Below are 14,707 nucleotides of genomic sequence, written 5' to 3' on the forward strand. Positions count from 1 at the left end.
TTAGTTTCGATCCAAAACCATTCGTGGGAGTTAGGTAAACTTACACCCACAAGAGGCAAAGTTTGAGGGAATCACTATCTGTTCTTAATACCAGTTTGAAGGTCAGTTACATAAGACCAAGATGATACTGGAAATCATCAATATATAAATAGCGACAAGAAATCAGATGCGCACACAACTAAGAATTACAAAACGCGAATGAGCAGAAATTCCACTCCTACCTTATTAGTACAATTGTACTGCTCAAATGGCTGCATTTCTGTTTTACAATTAATCTTTCTTTGTTGTTTATCCTTTACCACCCAGCACTGCATATATCCAAAAAGCATATGAAACTTTTCCCTTGGCTGAAAGCCCGCGATGCCCCCAGGATTCAGCTGCGTTGATAATCAGCAGCAGAACCCGTCTGAGAGGAAATCCACATATTTGACTCGTGGCCAACAACAACGTTGGAAAAATGGTTTCATTAGGATTAGTAGCTCCCAAATACTTGGTTGTCTGCATTGCTTCCATCCAAATACTATATTTGGTGGGCTTCCTTCTGTTTTGAATCCTCCTCACTTGAATCACGTATTATAGTGGTACTTTGTTCTTGATCGCGTACCTGTCTACTTTCCCGAAGCTTCCCAGAAGTCGCAATCGCAAGAATCAGCTCAAGTTGTTTTTGCTGCTGCTCCTGCACATGATAACAGGTGCAACATATTCTAATCAGAATTATGACACCAGAAATGGATCTCAAGTTAACAATAATTTGTGAAAATCGAGATGACATAAAGATTTGAAAAGAAAATAGAGAACAATCACAAGCAGATAGAGATATCAAATATTCTGAAAGTCCATTAATCTTGGCATTGTAGCACATAGAAAGGATAATAACCAAACTAATTAAGAAAAAATCACAAGAATACAGTCATAAATGGATATAGATATAAAATATTATGGGAATCCATTAGCCTTGGCATCGTAGCTTGTATACGGGATAATGACCACATTAATCAACAAAATGGGAGAACTCCATAGAAGGCAATATTATTCTAAAAAAGAAACAATTAATTATCAAATTTACATACTGAGAAACCTAGCAATTATTCATTCTGTTTAGGTGTCACCTGGGAGTGGAGAACCCTTACCTGCATAGCCAACAAAACCTTCTGAATTTCTCCAAGCTCCTTTTCCAGATTGTCTTCTTGCACTGCTAATGCTCGAGTGGCCTCAGAATTTTTTTGAGCCAAAGCTGCAGTCTTCAGAAACAAACAACTAGTTAGACATTGTACCAGATACTCATCTTGCAATATCAGCCGATATAAGTTTATTTTATTGATACTTTAAGCCCAAAACATTAGTGTCTTTCTGCATTCAACATAGTAAATTAACCCATTTCTTCAGGGTCAGAAGTAAAAATCCTAGGGTCCTAACCATTTCAACTTGTCATAGTGTAAGAGCATTGAGATTCCTTTCACCAACTTTACCCACATTGCTTAAAATGCACACCATCACCCACACTAAATTGCATCTGCGAGTAGGTGATGTCCTCTTTAAACATATCTTAATCATCTGCAAGGGTCTGCTATTAGACAACTTATTTAAGGAGCTACTGGAGATTCTACAATACCAATTTCCAAGAAGATCACTGGGTTCTACACTCTGAGTGACTCTTCGTTTGCATGGATATGAACTTTGACATTTCACAATGATTAGTGATCGTGTAGGGAAAGAAGAAAATGCATCTTTCCTTTTTAGGCTGGAGAGAAAGCATGGTTGATAGCCTGAAATGGGCTTTGGTCACCAGGCAAAGATAATGATGATTACTAAGTAGGTTACCTTTGAGCCTGTACCACTCACCACAGAACCAGACTCTGAATAGATGGTATTCACTAACTGGAACCAAAAAGCAGATTAGCCTATAAAATGAAAACCACCCAAAGGCAATTCTCTGCCAGTACTGCTCTTTTATCACACTTTCTGCTCATTTCCATTCAAATCCTGTTCAAGTACCCTTAATTGAATGCACATGTCAAGCATCCATTAGACCTCTTCAATTATTCTTTATGGAGTGCAACATTGAAAAGAATCCCAGCATATTCAACATTTGAGCCAGCCAATCAACCATGACTGAGAGATATACCAAATGCCATATGTTCAAATAGATATTTAGCTGCTTGCTTTTTTTATTTCTTTGGTGGACCGTTAGGAGAGGGAATTTGAACGTAGGAGTCTTTTTAGTAGAGAGGTGCTTCATGAGATAGTTTGACATGTTTACAAGTTAGCACATGAGATTCTCCCTTCTTCAACACTCTATTCTTGATTTCACCCACTTATATCATTCAGCATTAGGTTTTACTCAATCTTTATTTCCATTTGGAAATGTATTATATTAAGAGGGAACTAGAATTTAAAAGCTTTAAACTGCACCAAGAAATAAATTGTATATAGTGTGATTGAAATCATAGCCATGCATATGGCCAATATTATCACTCAATGTATACTCATTGCAACGTGGCAATAATGGACTGATGCAAGTTAGAATTAAAGACTGCACACTTATCTTTAGCATATTACTGATGGTACTGAAGGCTCTAGCCTAAGCAAACAGGTGGATGATGAGTTGCCACAAGAGACTTTAAAATTTTATCTTAACTCTTAACCACTTAATCAATTAACATGTTGAAAATTGCTGGACTAAATAAATCCAACTATTCATGGTTATGCAAAAGACAGAATTTGAATACCAGTCAAACAATCAATCCAACTAAGTTACACTAGCACAAGGCTGTAACTATGTAGTTCCATATGCAAATGCTTCTCGTTTTTCCTCTTCAGTATCCCATTTCAAATGATGAACTAATATTCTTCTGAAATGTTTAAGCAGCTCCATTGCTGACCAGTGTATTGAACATTTTTGGATGGGGAACTTAATCCAAATTGGGAATAGATAGATGAGATATCCCAAAATTAAAAAACACAGCATGAAATTTCCACAAACTGGCAAAACAACGAATTGAGGTATTCAGAAACCACCAACCCATCAATCAAATAGTCACCACCCTAATCATATGATGTGTGATACACACTGTCATATGATATATCCCTTCAGAGGTCACGCTGCCAGTGGAACTTAAAAAAGGAATGGATGTCCTCAAACGATAAACTATTAGGGGTGGCAGTTAAGTTATGCTAGTCAAATGAAACTTATTATGTTTAATTAATCATGTAAAATCACTTGACACTAACCCAAATCTGTATATTAATTGTGTCATGTTTGTGTTAATACACATATCTATTGAACTAGAAACTCAAAATCTAACCTCTAATTTTAAACCAAACTCATCACTTGTACACAGCCATAAATAAAAACCTATTCAATCTAGATGCTAACAAAGGAAGGGCAAAAGAAGTATAACTGTATAATTCTACAATTATTTCAAAAAATACAAGATAACGAAGTGAAGAAAAGGGTGAAATGCATTTTCTAATTACAAAACTAGTTAAACACAGTTATCGCGTCAAAATCAGGCTATTCATACTTAGCTCGCATCATTATTGTCTTCGTACTGAGCAATAGTCAATCCTAACCCACTGACTTCGTATTGGATTCACATCGTGTTGTGCTCAAACACTATTTTCAATTTCTAAAAGAATTTAATTTTATTCCAATACTGCATTTCCGTGTGCACTACAACAAACAGAAAACCACCATAGCAAACTTATCAATTACCGGAAAAAGAATGTTACCTCAGCAATGGGCTCCTTCAAAGCCTTGCGGGTAACCCGAAACCTTATCCCCAACTTCTCAAGCTGCCTCGACAAAACCCGAATGATTGTGGCCGAGCTCCTCAAATCTTCCTCCAGCTTCTCAATTCTCTCAAACAAATTCACTTCCAGCCCACCCTTCACTGACTCCCTACATATCCGCCTCCACTGCCGCATCCGAATCCACGCCCCAATTCCGACCGCCATTACCAAAGCCACAGCCCCAGACGCCAAAACGCTGTTCCCCATTGCCACTAAAGCCGTCTTCTTTAAGCTCAAAACCGCGCAATTCAATGCAAAACCAACCGAAACGATTGCCGACGATGCAAGGCACAAGAACTCGGCAACCGAAAGAAAATAGTCCAAATTGAAAGCACCGTTGACGACGTCGTTTGACTGTAGAGTGCCATCGGATTCGTATACTCTGAGACGAGAGTGATGAGAGCTGAGGGAGGTTGAATTGTGAGGATTTGGAAGGCCGTGGTTTGAGATTGGGAAATGTGGGCGAGAGGTGATTGGGAGAGAGAGAAGGGCGGGGGTTTTGGGAAGAGAGGTGGTGATGTAAAGGGTGAAACGAGGAGGTGAATTTATGAATAGCTGATGACAAGTGAATGACATTGTTTGAAGGATGAAGCGTGTGTGGGTCTCTGTGTGTGGTTGGATTCAGTTAGGGTTTTGGTTTTGGTCCATTTGATGGTTTCAGAGAAGAGAGAGATGGGACAAAGGATTGGCGATGGATTCGATAATTGGCGCGCGGGGAGTGTGTGATTAGCAAACACGAAGGAAGCAACACGAAAATGGTTTTGGACTCTACGCTTATTTTCAATTTGTAACAAAATATCGGCAAGAAGTTGTAGTCTGTCGGTTTTACTATTTTTGTCGTCGTAGTTTTAATTTTGTAAATTTTATTTTTTTTAGTTTTAAATTTGAGTAATTCAACAATGCGTTATAAATTTTGTCAAATTCCTTCCAATTTGGTTACAAATTTTGTCAAATTTCATGCTCAAAATATAACGAAATCAAATTGTAACGTATCCTTGAATTGCTCGATTTTTAAAACTACATGGATAAAATTGACAAAATTAAAACTACAAGAATCAAATTGAGAAAATTAATACTACAAGGACCAAAGTGATATAGCCAATTATAGTAACTAAAAGTGACTTTACACGTAAAACATCAACTCAATCAACAACATTGTGGAGGATGCAATCTGATTGGGTTTGAGTTAGATCTTAAATTGCATATCAATTTAATGTAACATTACAGTTGATTTGGTTGTCTCCTCAAATTAGTATAATAACGTAATCGAACCTCTCCTTCTTTTTTGCGATAAATGGAAAGGAATTTCATTGATATATAGCCGTTTAATTACAGAGATTTGCAGTACAATAAACTCCTTAAAACATGAGGGTTCCAGCCAAACTCAACATATACAGGAAGCACAAAGCCAAAAAAACAGTGAGCCAAAGAAACACAATAGATGCAGCTCACTAGAAGCCCAAAGAAGGAGAAATGCATAGCAATTTATATAAGGATTATCAGTGCCAAAGCAGAACCTATCAGACAAGGCACCTCCAGCTTGAGAGGGAGATAGCACCAAGAGAACAAGCATGTCCATTCATGGGTCGTTTGATATGGCGGACTGTCATGAATTGGACTAAATCCTAAGACTGTCTCGGATTAGCTCGAATTGGCCTAAGCTGGATTAAGTATGACATACATTTGGTGTTGCATCGAACTACGAAGCTGGATTGTAAAAATAGTGAAGACCTATATTTGGTGCTGTGTCGGACTAAAAAATAATTATTTAAAATTTAAAATTAATAATTTTTAAATAATTAAATGTAAGTTCTTTTGTTATTAGAATTACCAAATTGACTTGTGCATTTCTTTTCCTCCAAACCAAATTGACATGTACATTTCATATATGCAAAAGTTAGAAATTCTTCATATATGCCAAAGTTATTTACATGACTCAGAAATTAGAGGTTCAGTTCACTACACACAATTTTACCACTAATACATACAAATAAACATCCAAAATTTCAAAATGAAACTAACCAAGAACCATCTGGCTTTAATGTTAGCAATATGTTATACAATTTATGGTGTTTTCAAAATGAAGCCAATCTTATCAATGCATCATTTGTGGTGTTTCCAAAAAGATAGATGCATCAAATTTAGCTACATGTCCTCAAGCATTGTCACTAAGCAATTGCTCAACAAACACTTTCTTGATATCATCATCCAAAGACATGAACATAGATATATTTTGTGGCTTCTCCAAAATGAGTTTTAGTGTTGTAGTTTGACCTAAAGGAGAAAATCCCATTTTCTTGAGTTCTTTGGCAATATCAGATCGACCTTCATTACCTTTTATTATAGCCTTAGTCACCATTTGCATCCTTTTCCCAGATGCTTCAAACAATTTCTCCAATACAATTACAATCTTCTCTTCATCACTTGAGCTTGCAGCTCTTTTCCTCTTATTTTGATTGTTCATGGATTGGCTTTCTTCTTTGTTTAAAGACATAGGAGATGCATCTTCTTGGACACAATTATCACCAGCATTAACTTCATTATTGCTTTGCTCTTCCATCATGTCAGCGGGGACTTCAGCTCTTTGTCCATTAGCACGATCCTTTCCAACGATATTAGAAAGTCTATTAAACAAAGGAAATGGTTTGCTCCTCCATTCAGCTGCTTCATTGTGGTGCTATGATAAAACAAGACACCACTTAGCTTATTTTCAATATGTTAAAAAAAAAAAAAAATTTAACAAAAACAAGTTTAAAATCTACACTCATCAAACCCACTTGACATCTTTATGTAAGAAAAATAGCAAAAATAAGTAATCATGTACCTGCACATAAGTCTCCCATGTATCATTACTGTCAACCTCAACATAATTTTTTATATCATTCCAAGCAAATCCACTTGTGTTCATCATGTCATAGACTATACTATATTGATTTTTCCACTTCTTCAATTTTGATTCAATATGAGGACATGCCTTTAGCCCCGAATCAGGACATTTAATATTCAAAGCCTTCTCCATTTGGACCATAGTACCTGATTTGAAACTACCAGTCTCACAGCGTTGGCCTGCAGCCACAAAATCATCTAGCACGGTCAAAAACGAATCTTCTTCAAACTTGGACCATGACCGCCTAGTTCCTTTCTTTCCTTGTTCAAAGTTTTGACTGTTACCTTCACTTTCCATCCCTAAGAATAATCAACACAAATAAAATAATACCATAATCAATCATTGGAATTTGCAAAGAAAACATAACTTTATTTCAAGGCATGATTCTTCTTTAGTACATCACATAACCTTAAAAACAAAATGAAAAATAAAATCAGCAAACCAATTGATAAATTTTCTTTAATACCACAATCAATACATTGTTAAGGCCAAATTATCATGCCTCAAATACAAATTACAATCACATAAAAAAGAAAACACCTTAAGAACTCAAACATAAATAACAAGAGTTGGCTAGTTATTCGCATTTCCTTGCCACTCATTATACATTTGGAACGCCAAGTCATTCCTCCAAGTAGTCCATTCATCCGATGCTCCAATGGTGCCAACCATATCACCTTCTATCACATTTTCCGTCTCTTCAATTTCATTTATTTCATGCTCTAGCGGATCCCTAGACATCTCCCTCCTAATGAGATTATGTAAAAGACAACAAGCCGTAATGATTCGACATTGTGTCTTTATTGGATAAAAAGATGGACTCCTTAGTATGCCCCATCTAGCTTTTAGCAACCCAAAACAACGTTCTATTACGTTTCTTGCTTTAGCATGCTTCATATTAAAATATTCTTGATGATTTACAGGTGTATTTCTTCTCTCCATTCTGATAGATGATACCTTGTTCCTCTATATGGTGCAAGAAATCCCTCACCATTTGTGTACCCACCATCTACAAGGTAATAATAACCTAATAACCAAAAATTAAAAATAAAAGAAGTCAATTCCTATTATTGTGTGGTAATTGTATAAACTTATTAATTATTTATAAAGTGGACACTAGCTAATGGCCTTACCGGTAGGAACTCTTAATCCATTAGGCCTAGTTATGGCATCTCGAAGGACTCTAGAGTCGGATGCGGATCCCTCCCAACCCGGCAACACAAATATGAATTGCATATCACGTGAGCAAACGGCCAACACATTTGTTGCAATTTCTCCCTTTCTAGTCCGATATCTCGGTTTTTCGGTTTCAGCTACTCGCACTTTAATGTATGTTCCATCTAGTGCTCCCAAGCAATTCTATTAGGAAAAAAAAAAAAAAAGGGTAAACTTTCATTAAGTTTATATGCTGCACAGATCATAGAAAAAAAAGCCAAAGTATAATAAACATACCTTAAACCATTTCCATCTATGATCTGTGCAGTTATCACCTACAGGTTCCGGTACTCTCAATAGGCTACCTTGTAATCTTAAAATGCCTTGTAACACGGAATTGAAGTACCTACTAATAGTCTCTCCTGATCGAACAAATCTATTTCTAATAGTACGATTCTTAACATGATGAGCAAGCATATGCAAGAACATACATACTTGCTCCTCCACAGTCACCAAACCGTCATTCTTTAACCTTCCATCCGTGCGAAGCAAATCACATAATAAACCAAATGTCTTTAAATCCATTCTTAGTTCACTCACACATTCTCTATCATTGCCTAATATACTGTTCAAATAACGTAATCGATTCTCATGTCTAACAAACGAACGGTTATTGAGGGAACGTCTTTCTAAAAGTCTTCGATTTCTTCTCATATTTTTTAGCATCATAAGCACAAGAATCGTGCAAGCACACATGGTCTCTAAATGCCACATCTCCAACAATAATATCAACAACATTCGTCTTTGATCCATATCTATTAATCAAAAAAGAAAAGAATTAATGCACTTAACCATCCTCTGACTACTGAAAGTGAAATAACCCCAAATTGAAAACAAATAGTTTCATATGCAAATAGAAACATAACAATTAATGTAAAGCCATATTAATACCATTTGCAAAGTATGAAAAATTCACCCCAAATGGACCAAAAATTATCAACTAATGTGTGCTTAATACCACATCGCGCCCTCCCAAAGAGTGCCTATACATAAATATGATATATATATATATATAGACTTTCATTATATTCTTCACCTTCAAATGATTGGAGCTCATTTTTCAAATCCCTCATTCTCTCATCAAGTTCTAAAATCACCCAGATTAAAAGGAATATGAACTCTTTACTTTCGAGTGAAATAACAATCGTGCAACAAAACAACTCTCATAATACATTCAATACAAACACCATTAGGTATGGTATATATGGGACTCAGGGGCGGATCCACAGAGGAGCAAGGGTGGTCAATTGACCCCTGCAACCTCTGAAATCCTCCATTAGAGCAGCCGAAGTTGACCCTCGCAAAGTGTTTGACGAAAAGCCCTAAAGGAGCAACCTGTGTCTGTGCGCAGATGGAGGAGAAGAAGGGCAGCACGTGCCTTGTTATTTATTTTTTTTTTTTTGGTTTTGTTCGCTCGACGTCAAAACGACATCGTTCCACTAAAGCTTTTTTTTTTTTAATTTTTTTTTTACATATTTTATTTTTAAACCTATACCAAAACGTGTGGGCCTTCTTTTCTTTTTTGTTCGCTCGACGTCAAAACGATGTCGTTCCACTAAAGGCTTATTTTTTAATTTTTTTAATTTTTTATTTATAAACCTGGCCAAAACGACTTCGTTTTGGCACATGTAAAAAAAATAATAATAATAATAATATAGCAGCAACATGCTCTGTTTTGTTTTACCCGATAATTCCCCCTCCCCAAATGTTAAAACTCATTTCATCTCACCTCTAAACCTCTCAACCCTAAATCCCTAACTTAACCTTCACTTCCTTCTCCCACAAATACGGCGGCGACTCCAGCAAAGTGGTGGCAGCGACAACAAAATGGTGCAGCAGCAAATTACATAAGTGATTTCAATTTTCAAAGGTGAATTTTTCCCTCAAATTTGAAAGTATGTTATTATAATTTCTTGATACTTTAATTAATTAGTAAAGATTGTTATATGTTTGTATTTTTTCTTGATTAGTTGTTAACTTGTTATTGTTTGTTGTTGAGATTTTATTTTGGTTTGTTAAAATTAGGGATTTTGGTTTTGGTTAGTTAGTTTGAATAAATTAGGATTTTGCTTTTATGTTAGATTATATCTCATGGTTAGTTTGAATAAATTAGGGTTTTGCTTTTATGTTAGATTATATCTCATGGTTAGTTTGAATAAATTAGGGGTTTTGGTTTTGGTTAGTTAGTTAGAATAAATTAGGGTTTTACTTTTATGTTAGATTATATCTCTTGGTTAGTTTGATTAAATTAAGGGTTTTGGTTTTGGTTAGTTAGATGGAATAAATTAGTGTTTATGTTAAATTATATTTTGGTAAATTTGATTAGTTGTTGAGATTTTATTTTGGTTAGTTTGCATAAGTTAGTAATTAATTTTTTTATTTATTGTTGATGCTTGAATGATTATTTCTACCAATTGAGTTATGATACGCTACTTTAAGAGAAGGTTCGCATCAACTACTTCTAGTTCGGATAATGTGGGTAGTTTGAGTTCGAGAGATGTGGGTATTTCAAGAGATGTGGATAGTTCGAAAGAAAGTGAGTTGCGAGATATCTTGGCTAATTGAAGACCCTGGACTTCGACCTCAAATGTTGGATTATGATCCTAACATTCGAGACGAAGTTCGAAGAGCATATCTACAGAAGGGACCATGTCAACCTAAGGATCACACATTTCCACAAACCGATCTTTCAGGGTATGATCGACGCTTTAATGTCAAGTGGTTTGATGAGTTTGACTGGTTGGAGTACAGTATTAGTAAAGATGCTGCATTTTGCCTTTATTGTTATCTCTTCAAATCCAATTTCAGAATTGGTCAAGGGTGTAGCGACGCCTTCACAGAGATGGGTTTTAGGAATTGGAAGAAGAAAGATAAAATTAGGCAACATGTTGGACCTGTTGGAAGTGTTCATAATCAATCTAGACAATATTGTGTGGATCTTATGAATCAAAAGCAACACATCCGAACAGCTTTGATAAAGCAATCAGAGCAAGCTCGTATTGATTATCGTATTTGCTTGACAGCTTCTCTTGATTGTGTGAGATTTTTATTGAGGCAAGGTCTTCCTTTTCGTGGGCATGATGAGAGTGACACTTCAAGCAACAAGGGGAATTATTTAGAGCTCTTACAGTTTCTTGCTGATCATGATGAGAAAGTGAAGGCCGTTGTGTTAGAAAATGCTCCCAGGAATCTCAAGTTAATAGCTCCAACAATTCAAAAAGATCTTGTGAATGCTTGTGCCACTGAAACTATTAAGAAAATCATCAAGGATATGGATGGTGCATTCTTCTCTTTATTAGTTGATGAATCACGTGATGTGTCAGTAAAAGAACAGATGGCGGTGGTGTTTCGTTATGTGGACAAAAGTGGGGATGTAATTGAGAGGTTTGTGGGCATTCAACATGTTAGGGATACTACATCAAACTCACTCAAGGAGGCTATTGACATATTGTTTGCAAGAGAGGAATTGAGCATTTCCATGCTAAGAGGACAAGGATATGATGGAGCTAGTAATATGAAGGGTGAGTTCAATGGTCTTAAAACACAGATTTTGAGAGAAAATCCTTGTGCCTATTATATTCATTGTTTTGCACATCAACTTCAATTAGCTCTTGTGGCCGTGGCAAAGGGAAATGCTGATATTGCCACTTTCTTCACATCTTGCAATAGCTTGGTTAATATTGTTGGAGCATCGTGCAAGCGTCATGACATTCTTAGAGATCAACTACAAAAGGATGTTACGGAAGCTCTAGAAAAAGATACTTTTCCAACAGGGCGAGGCTTAAATCAAGAAACTTGTCTCAAGCGCCCCGGTGATACACGTTGGAACTCACATTATGGTACATTACTTAGTATCATTTCCATGTTTAAATCTGTGGTGAAAGTGCTCAAATTTATTATTGAGGATGGCTCCACTGATAATCTAGGTGAAGCAAATAGGTCATTGAGAGAAATACAATCTTTTGAGTTTGTATTTCACCTATTTTTCATGAGATCTATATTGGGAGCCACAAATGACTTGTCACAAGCATTACAGAGGAAAGACCAAGATATTGAGAATGCAATGACTTTAGTCAAAGTTTGCAAGGACCAACTACAACACATGAGAGAGAATGCATTTGAAGCCTTGCTTGATCAAGTATCTTCCTTTTGTGCCAAACATGATATCTTGGTTCCAAACATGGATGATGCATATGTAGCTCAATGGAGATCACATCGGAGAGCTCCTATAATAACACACCTCCATCATTATCGTGTGGACATCTTTATTCAAATCATTGAGTGGCAACTTGCGGAATTAAATCGTCGCTTTAGTGAGGTAAATACTGAGTTACTTCTTTGTTTGACATGTTTGAGTCCAGATGACTCATTCATAGCTTTTGACAAACAAAAGCTACTTCGTTTTGCTGAATTTTATCCTCAAGATTTTAATTCCCGAGATCTCTTGGCACTTGAAGATCAACTTGAGATTTATATTAATCATATGCGTACGATGACTGATTTTTCTCAATTGAAAGGGATTGGTAGCCTTGCAAGAAAAATGGTGGAGTAAGGGTTGCATAGAACATATAATTATGTTTATTTGCTTCTCACATTAGCCTTAGCTTTACCGGTTGCAACTGCTTCTGTGGAGAGAGCATTTTCTGCTATGAATATTGTGAAAGGTCCACTTCGCCATAGAATGGGAGATCAATGGTTGAGTGATAACTTACTTGTCCATATTGAGAAAGATGTGTTTACTTGTATTGATAATGAAACTATAATGTCACGTTTTCAGAATACGAAAACTCATCGTGGACAATTGTAATGTGGTTTTTTCTATTAATGATGAATTAAAACATTATCGTTTCATTTCTATGGGTATATTTTGTATAAATTTTTTTTAACCTTTAGAGGTTGACCCCTACAAGGAAATTTCCTGGATCCGCCACTATATGGGAGTCAAGCCAAACATGATTGCAAGAAAAAGAAACATAAGAAAAATATTCATAATAATGTTGCTCAAAACAGTAAATGATAAATGCCTTATTACTTATGAGAAATATGAAATCGAATTTGACCTTCACAAATAATATAAAGAAAAAAACTTCAAGTTGTAAGTGAACTAAATAAGTTCTAACTATTTCTCAATAAATAAATTAATGAAGAAACACAGCTACAGTCCAAAGAAGCGATCTTTTAGAAAAATGGGGCTACCTTCACAAAGAGCAAGCTTTACTTTCCTTCCTTTGCAATGTTTGAAAGCCAAAAACTCATATATATCAATCTCCGCAAGAAGAATATCAATGGCCTAATGATCTTTCTACAAAGCTCACAAGCACCACAAATTAAATGGGAAATAGTAAAGCCTTAATACTTAAGCACCACATGTGAATTGTTATTGCTTTAATATAAGAAACAAAATTCTTAATGAAAAGAAGAAAACTACAAGAAAGATGGACTAGGTCTACAAAGTAATCAGTCTTACTTTCAAGTTTCAATAAACAGAGCTCACATTACATCAACTCATATTCCCCCCAATCAAGATGAATTACACTATGTTGGATAGAGATGCCCATAGAATGGCTAGAATTTAAATATATCCAAAGTAAACCCACACCCTCTTTATCACAAATAAAACCCATTATTTACTTCCAAATAATCTGCAAAGAAGCCAAACTTGGTAATCGCCTTTTTGTTGGCATCCACATAATTCTCCACTTGAAAGAAATAACTTGTAGGACAAAACACACCAAGTAATTTTCTTGGATAGGAAACAAAGACTTTCTTAAACAACTCAGAAAGTACAAAGAACTAAAGAATTTTCTCTAAAGAGCCTACAATCCCAACTTATCCTTCCTACAAAAGAAACTCCACAACAAGCATAGAACAAACACTAATCTTCCTTTGTGTAATCTTTTAGGAGAAATTTATTTAATTAATTGGAATCAAACAATCAAACAGCTCTCCTAACTCCTTCCTTTCAAAAGGTGTAACAACCCAAGGCCTCATCCAAAAGTCTACTCTGAAGTTGACTTCTGAATTTCTAGGCTTACTTAAATACCTAATTGCAAATTAATTGCTAGTTAACATCGAGTATATATATATATATATATATATATCTACAGTAGATATGAATTCTACGAAAATTAGAGAAGAGAAGAAGAAAAAAACAGAGAAAAGGAAGGAGAGATTCAGAGCACATAGTAAAAATTGTTGAGGACAATCAATGTAATTTGCAAAACTCAAAGAGGTAGAAGAAGGAATAAGAGAGGAATTCAAAGGGAGAGACTAGAAAAACTTGCCTGGGTCAAGATTCGAAGAAGAGGAGTCGATGTTGAATGAAGGAGAGGCGGAGTTGTGAACGAGAGAGAGGTGGAGTCGCGAACGAGAGAAAGGCAGAGTCGCGAACAAGAGAGAAAGAGAGGCGGAGTTCGTGTGTTCAATTTAGTGGAGGGCTTATTTTGTGAACCGATTTTCAGCTTCTCTATATAAGGAGAACGCGTGAGGGGTTTTTTTTACTGTTGGATTCTACAATCCCATTTAAGTTAGTCCCCTATCGAACCAAACATTGGCTTCATGTTCTATTTAACACAATCCTATCTAGTGAGCCCTACCAAACAAGCCCTCAATTTTCTCTAGCTTGAGTTAACAGTTTAGTTAAAGAGTACTCCTTTTTATATTGGGAGTGAATGCCTTTTTTTTTGTCTTTTTTTTTTTTAAATGTGGTATTGTTAGACCTTTGATGATGTGGCATCTTAGGATAGGGTAGTCAATGAGATCCTGGCACGTCGTAATTTCCTCTTGGGATTAGTGTACGCATTCGAAATGCAT

The 14,707-nt window shown here is 35.9% G+C and overlaps 2 protein-coding genes across 2 annotated transcripts; one reads left to right on the top strand and one right to left on the bottom strand.

Moving 5' to 3' along the window:
• LOC117633240 lies at nt 1-4,559 on the bottom strand. The gene is made up of 3 exons (XM_034366959.1): nt 3,733-4,559; nt 1,131-1,241; nt 1-676 (listed from the first exon to the last, which is right to left on the bottom strand). The coding sequence occupies exons 1-3, from the start codon at nt 4,366-4,368 to the stop codon at nt 521-523; spliced, it is 903 nt and encodes a 300-aa protein (XP_034222850.1). The 5' UTR covers nt 4,369-4,559; the 3' UTR covers nt 1-520.
• A 5,832-nt stretch (nt 4,560-10,391) lies between these two features.
• Nucleotides 10,392-12,446, top strand: LOC117630403 (zinc finger MYM-type protein 1-like). Its single transcript, XM_034363134.1, has one exon. The coding sequence runs from the start codon at nt 10,392-10,394 to the stop codon at nt 12,444-12,446; it is 2,055 nt and encodes a 684-aa protein (XP_034219025.1).
• The last annotated feature ends 2,261 nt before the right edge of the window (nt 12,447-14,707 follow it).

The sequence above is a fragment of the Prunus dulcis genome, chromosome 6 (genome assembly GCF_902201215.1).
Source record: "Prunus dulcis chromosome 6, ALMONDv2, whole genome shotgun sequence".
In the NCBI taxonomy this organism is placed as follows: Eukaryota; Viridiplantae; Streptophyta; class Magnoliopsida; order Rosales; family Rosaceae; genus Prunus; species Prunus dulcis.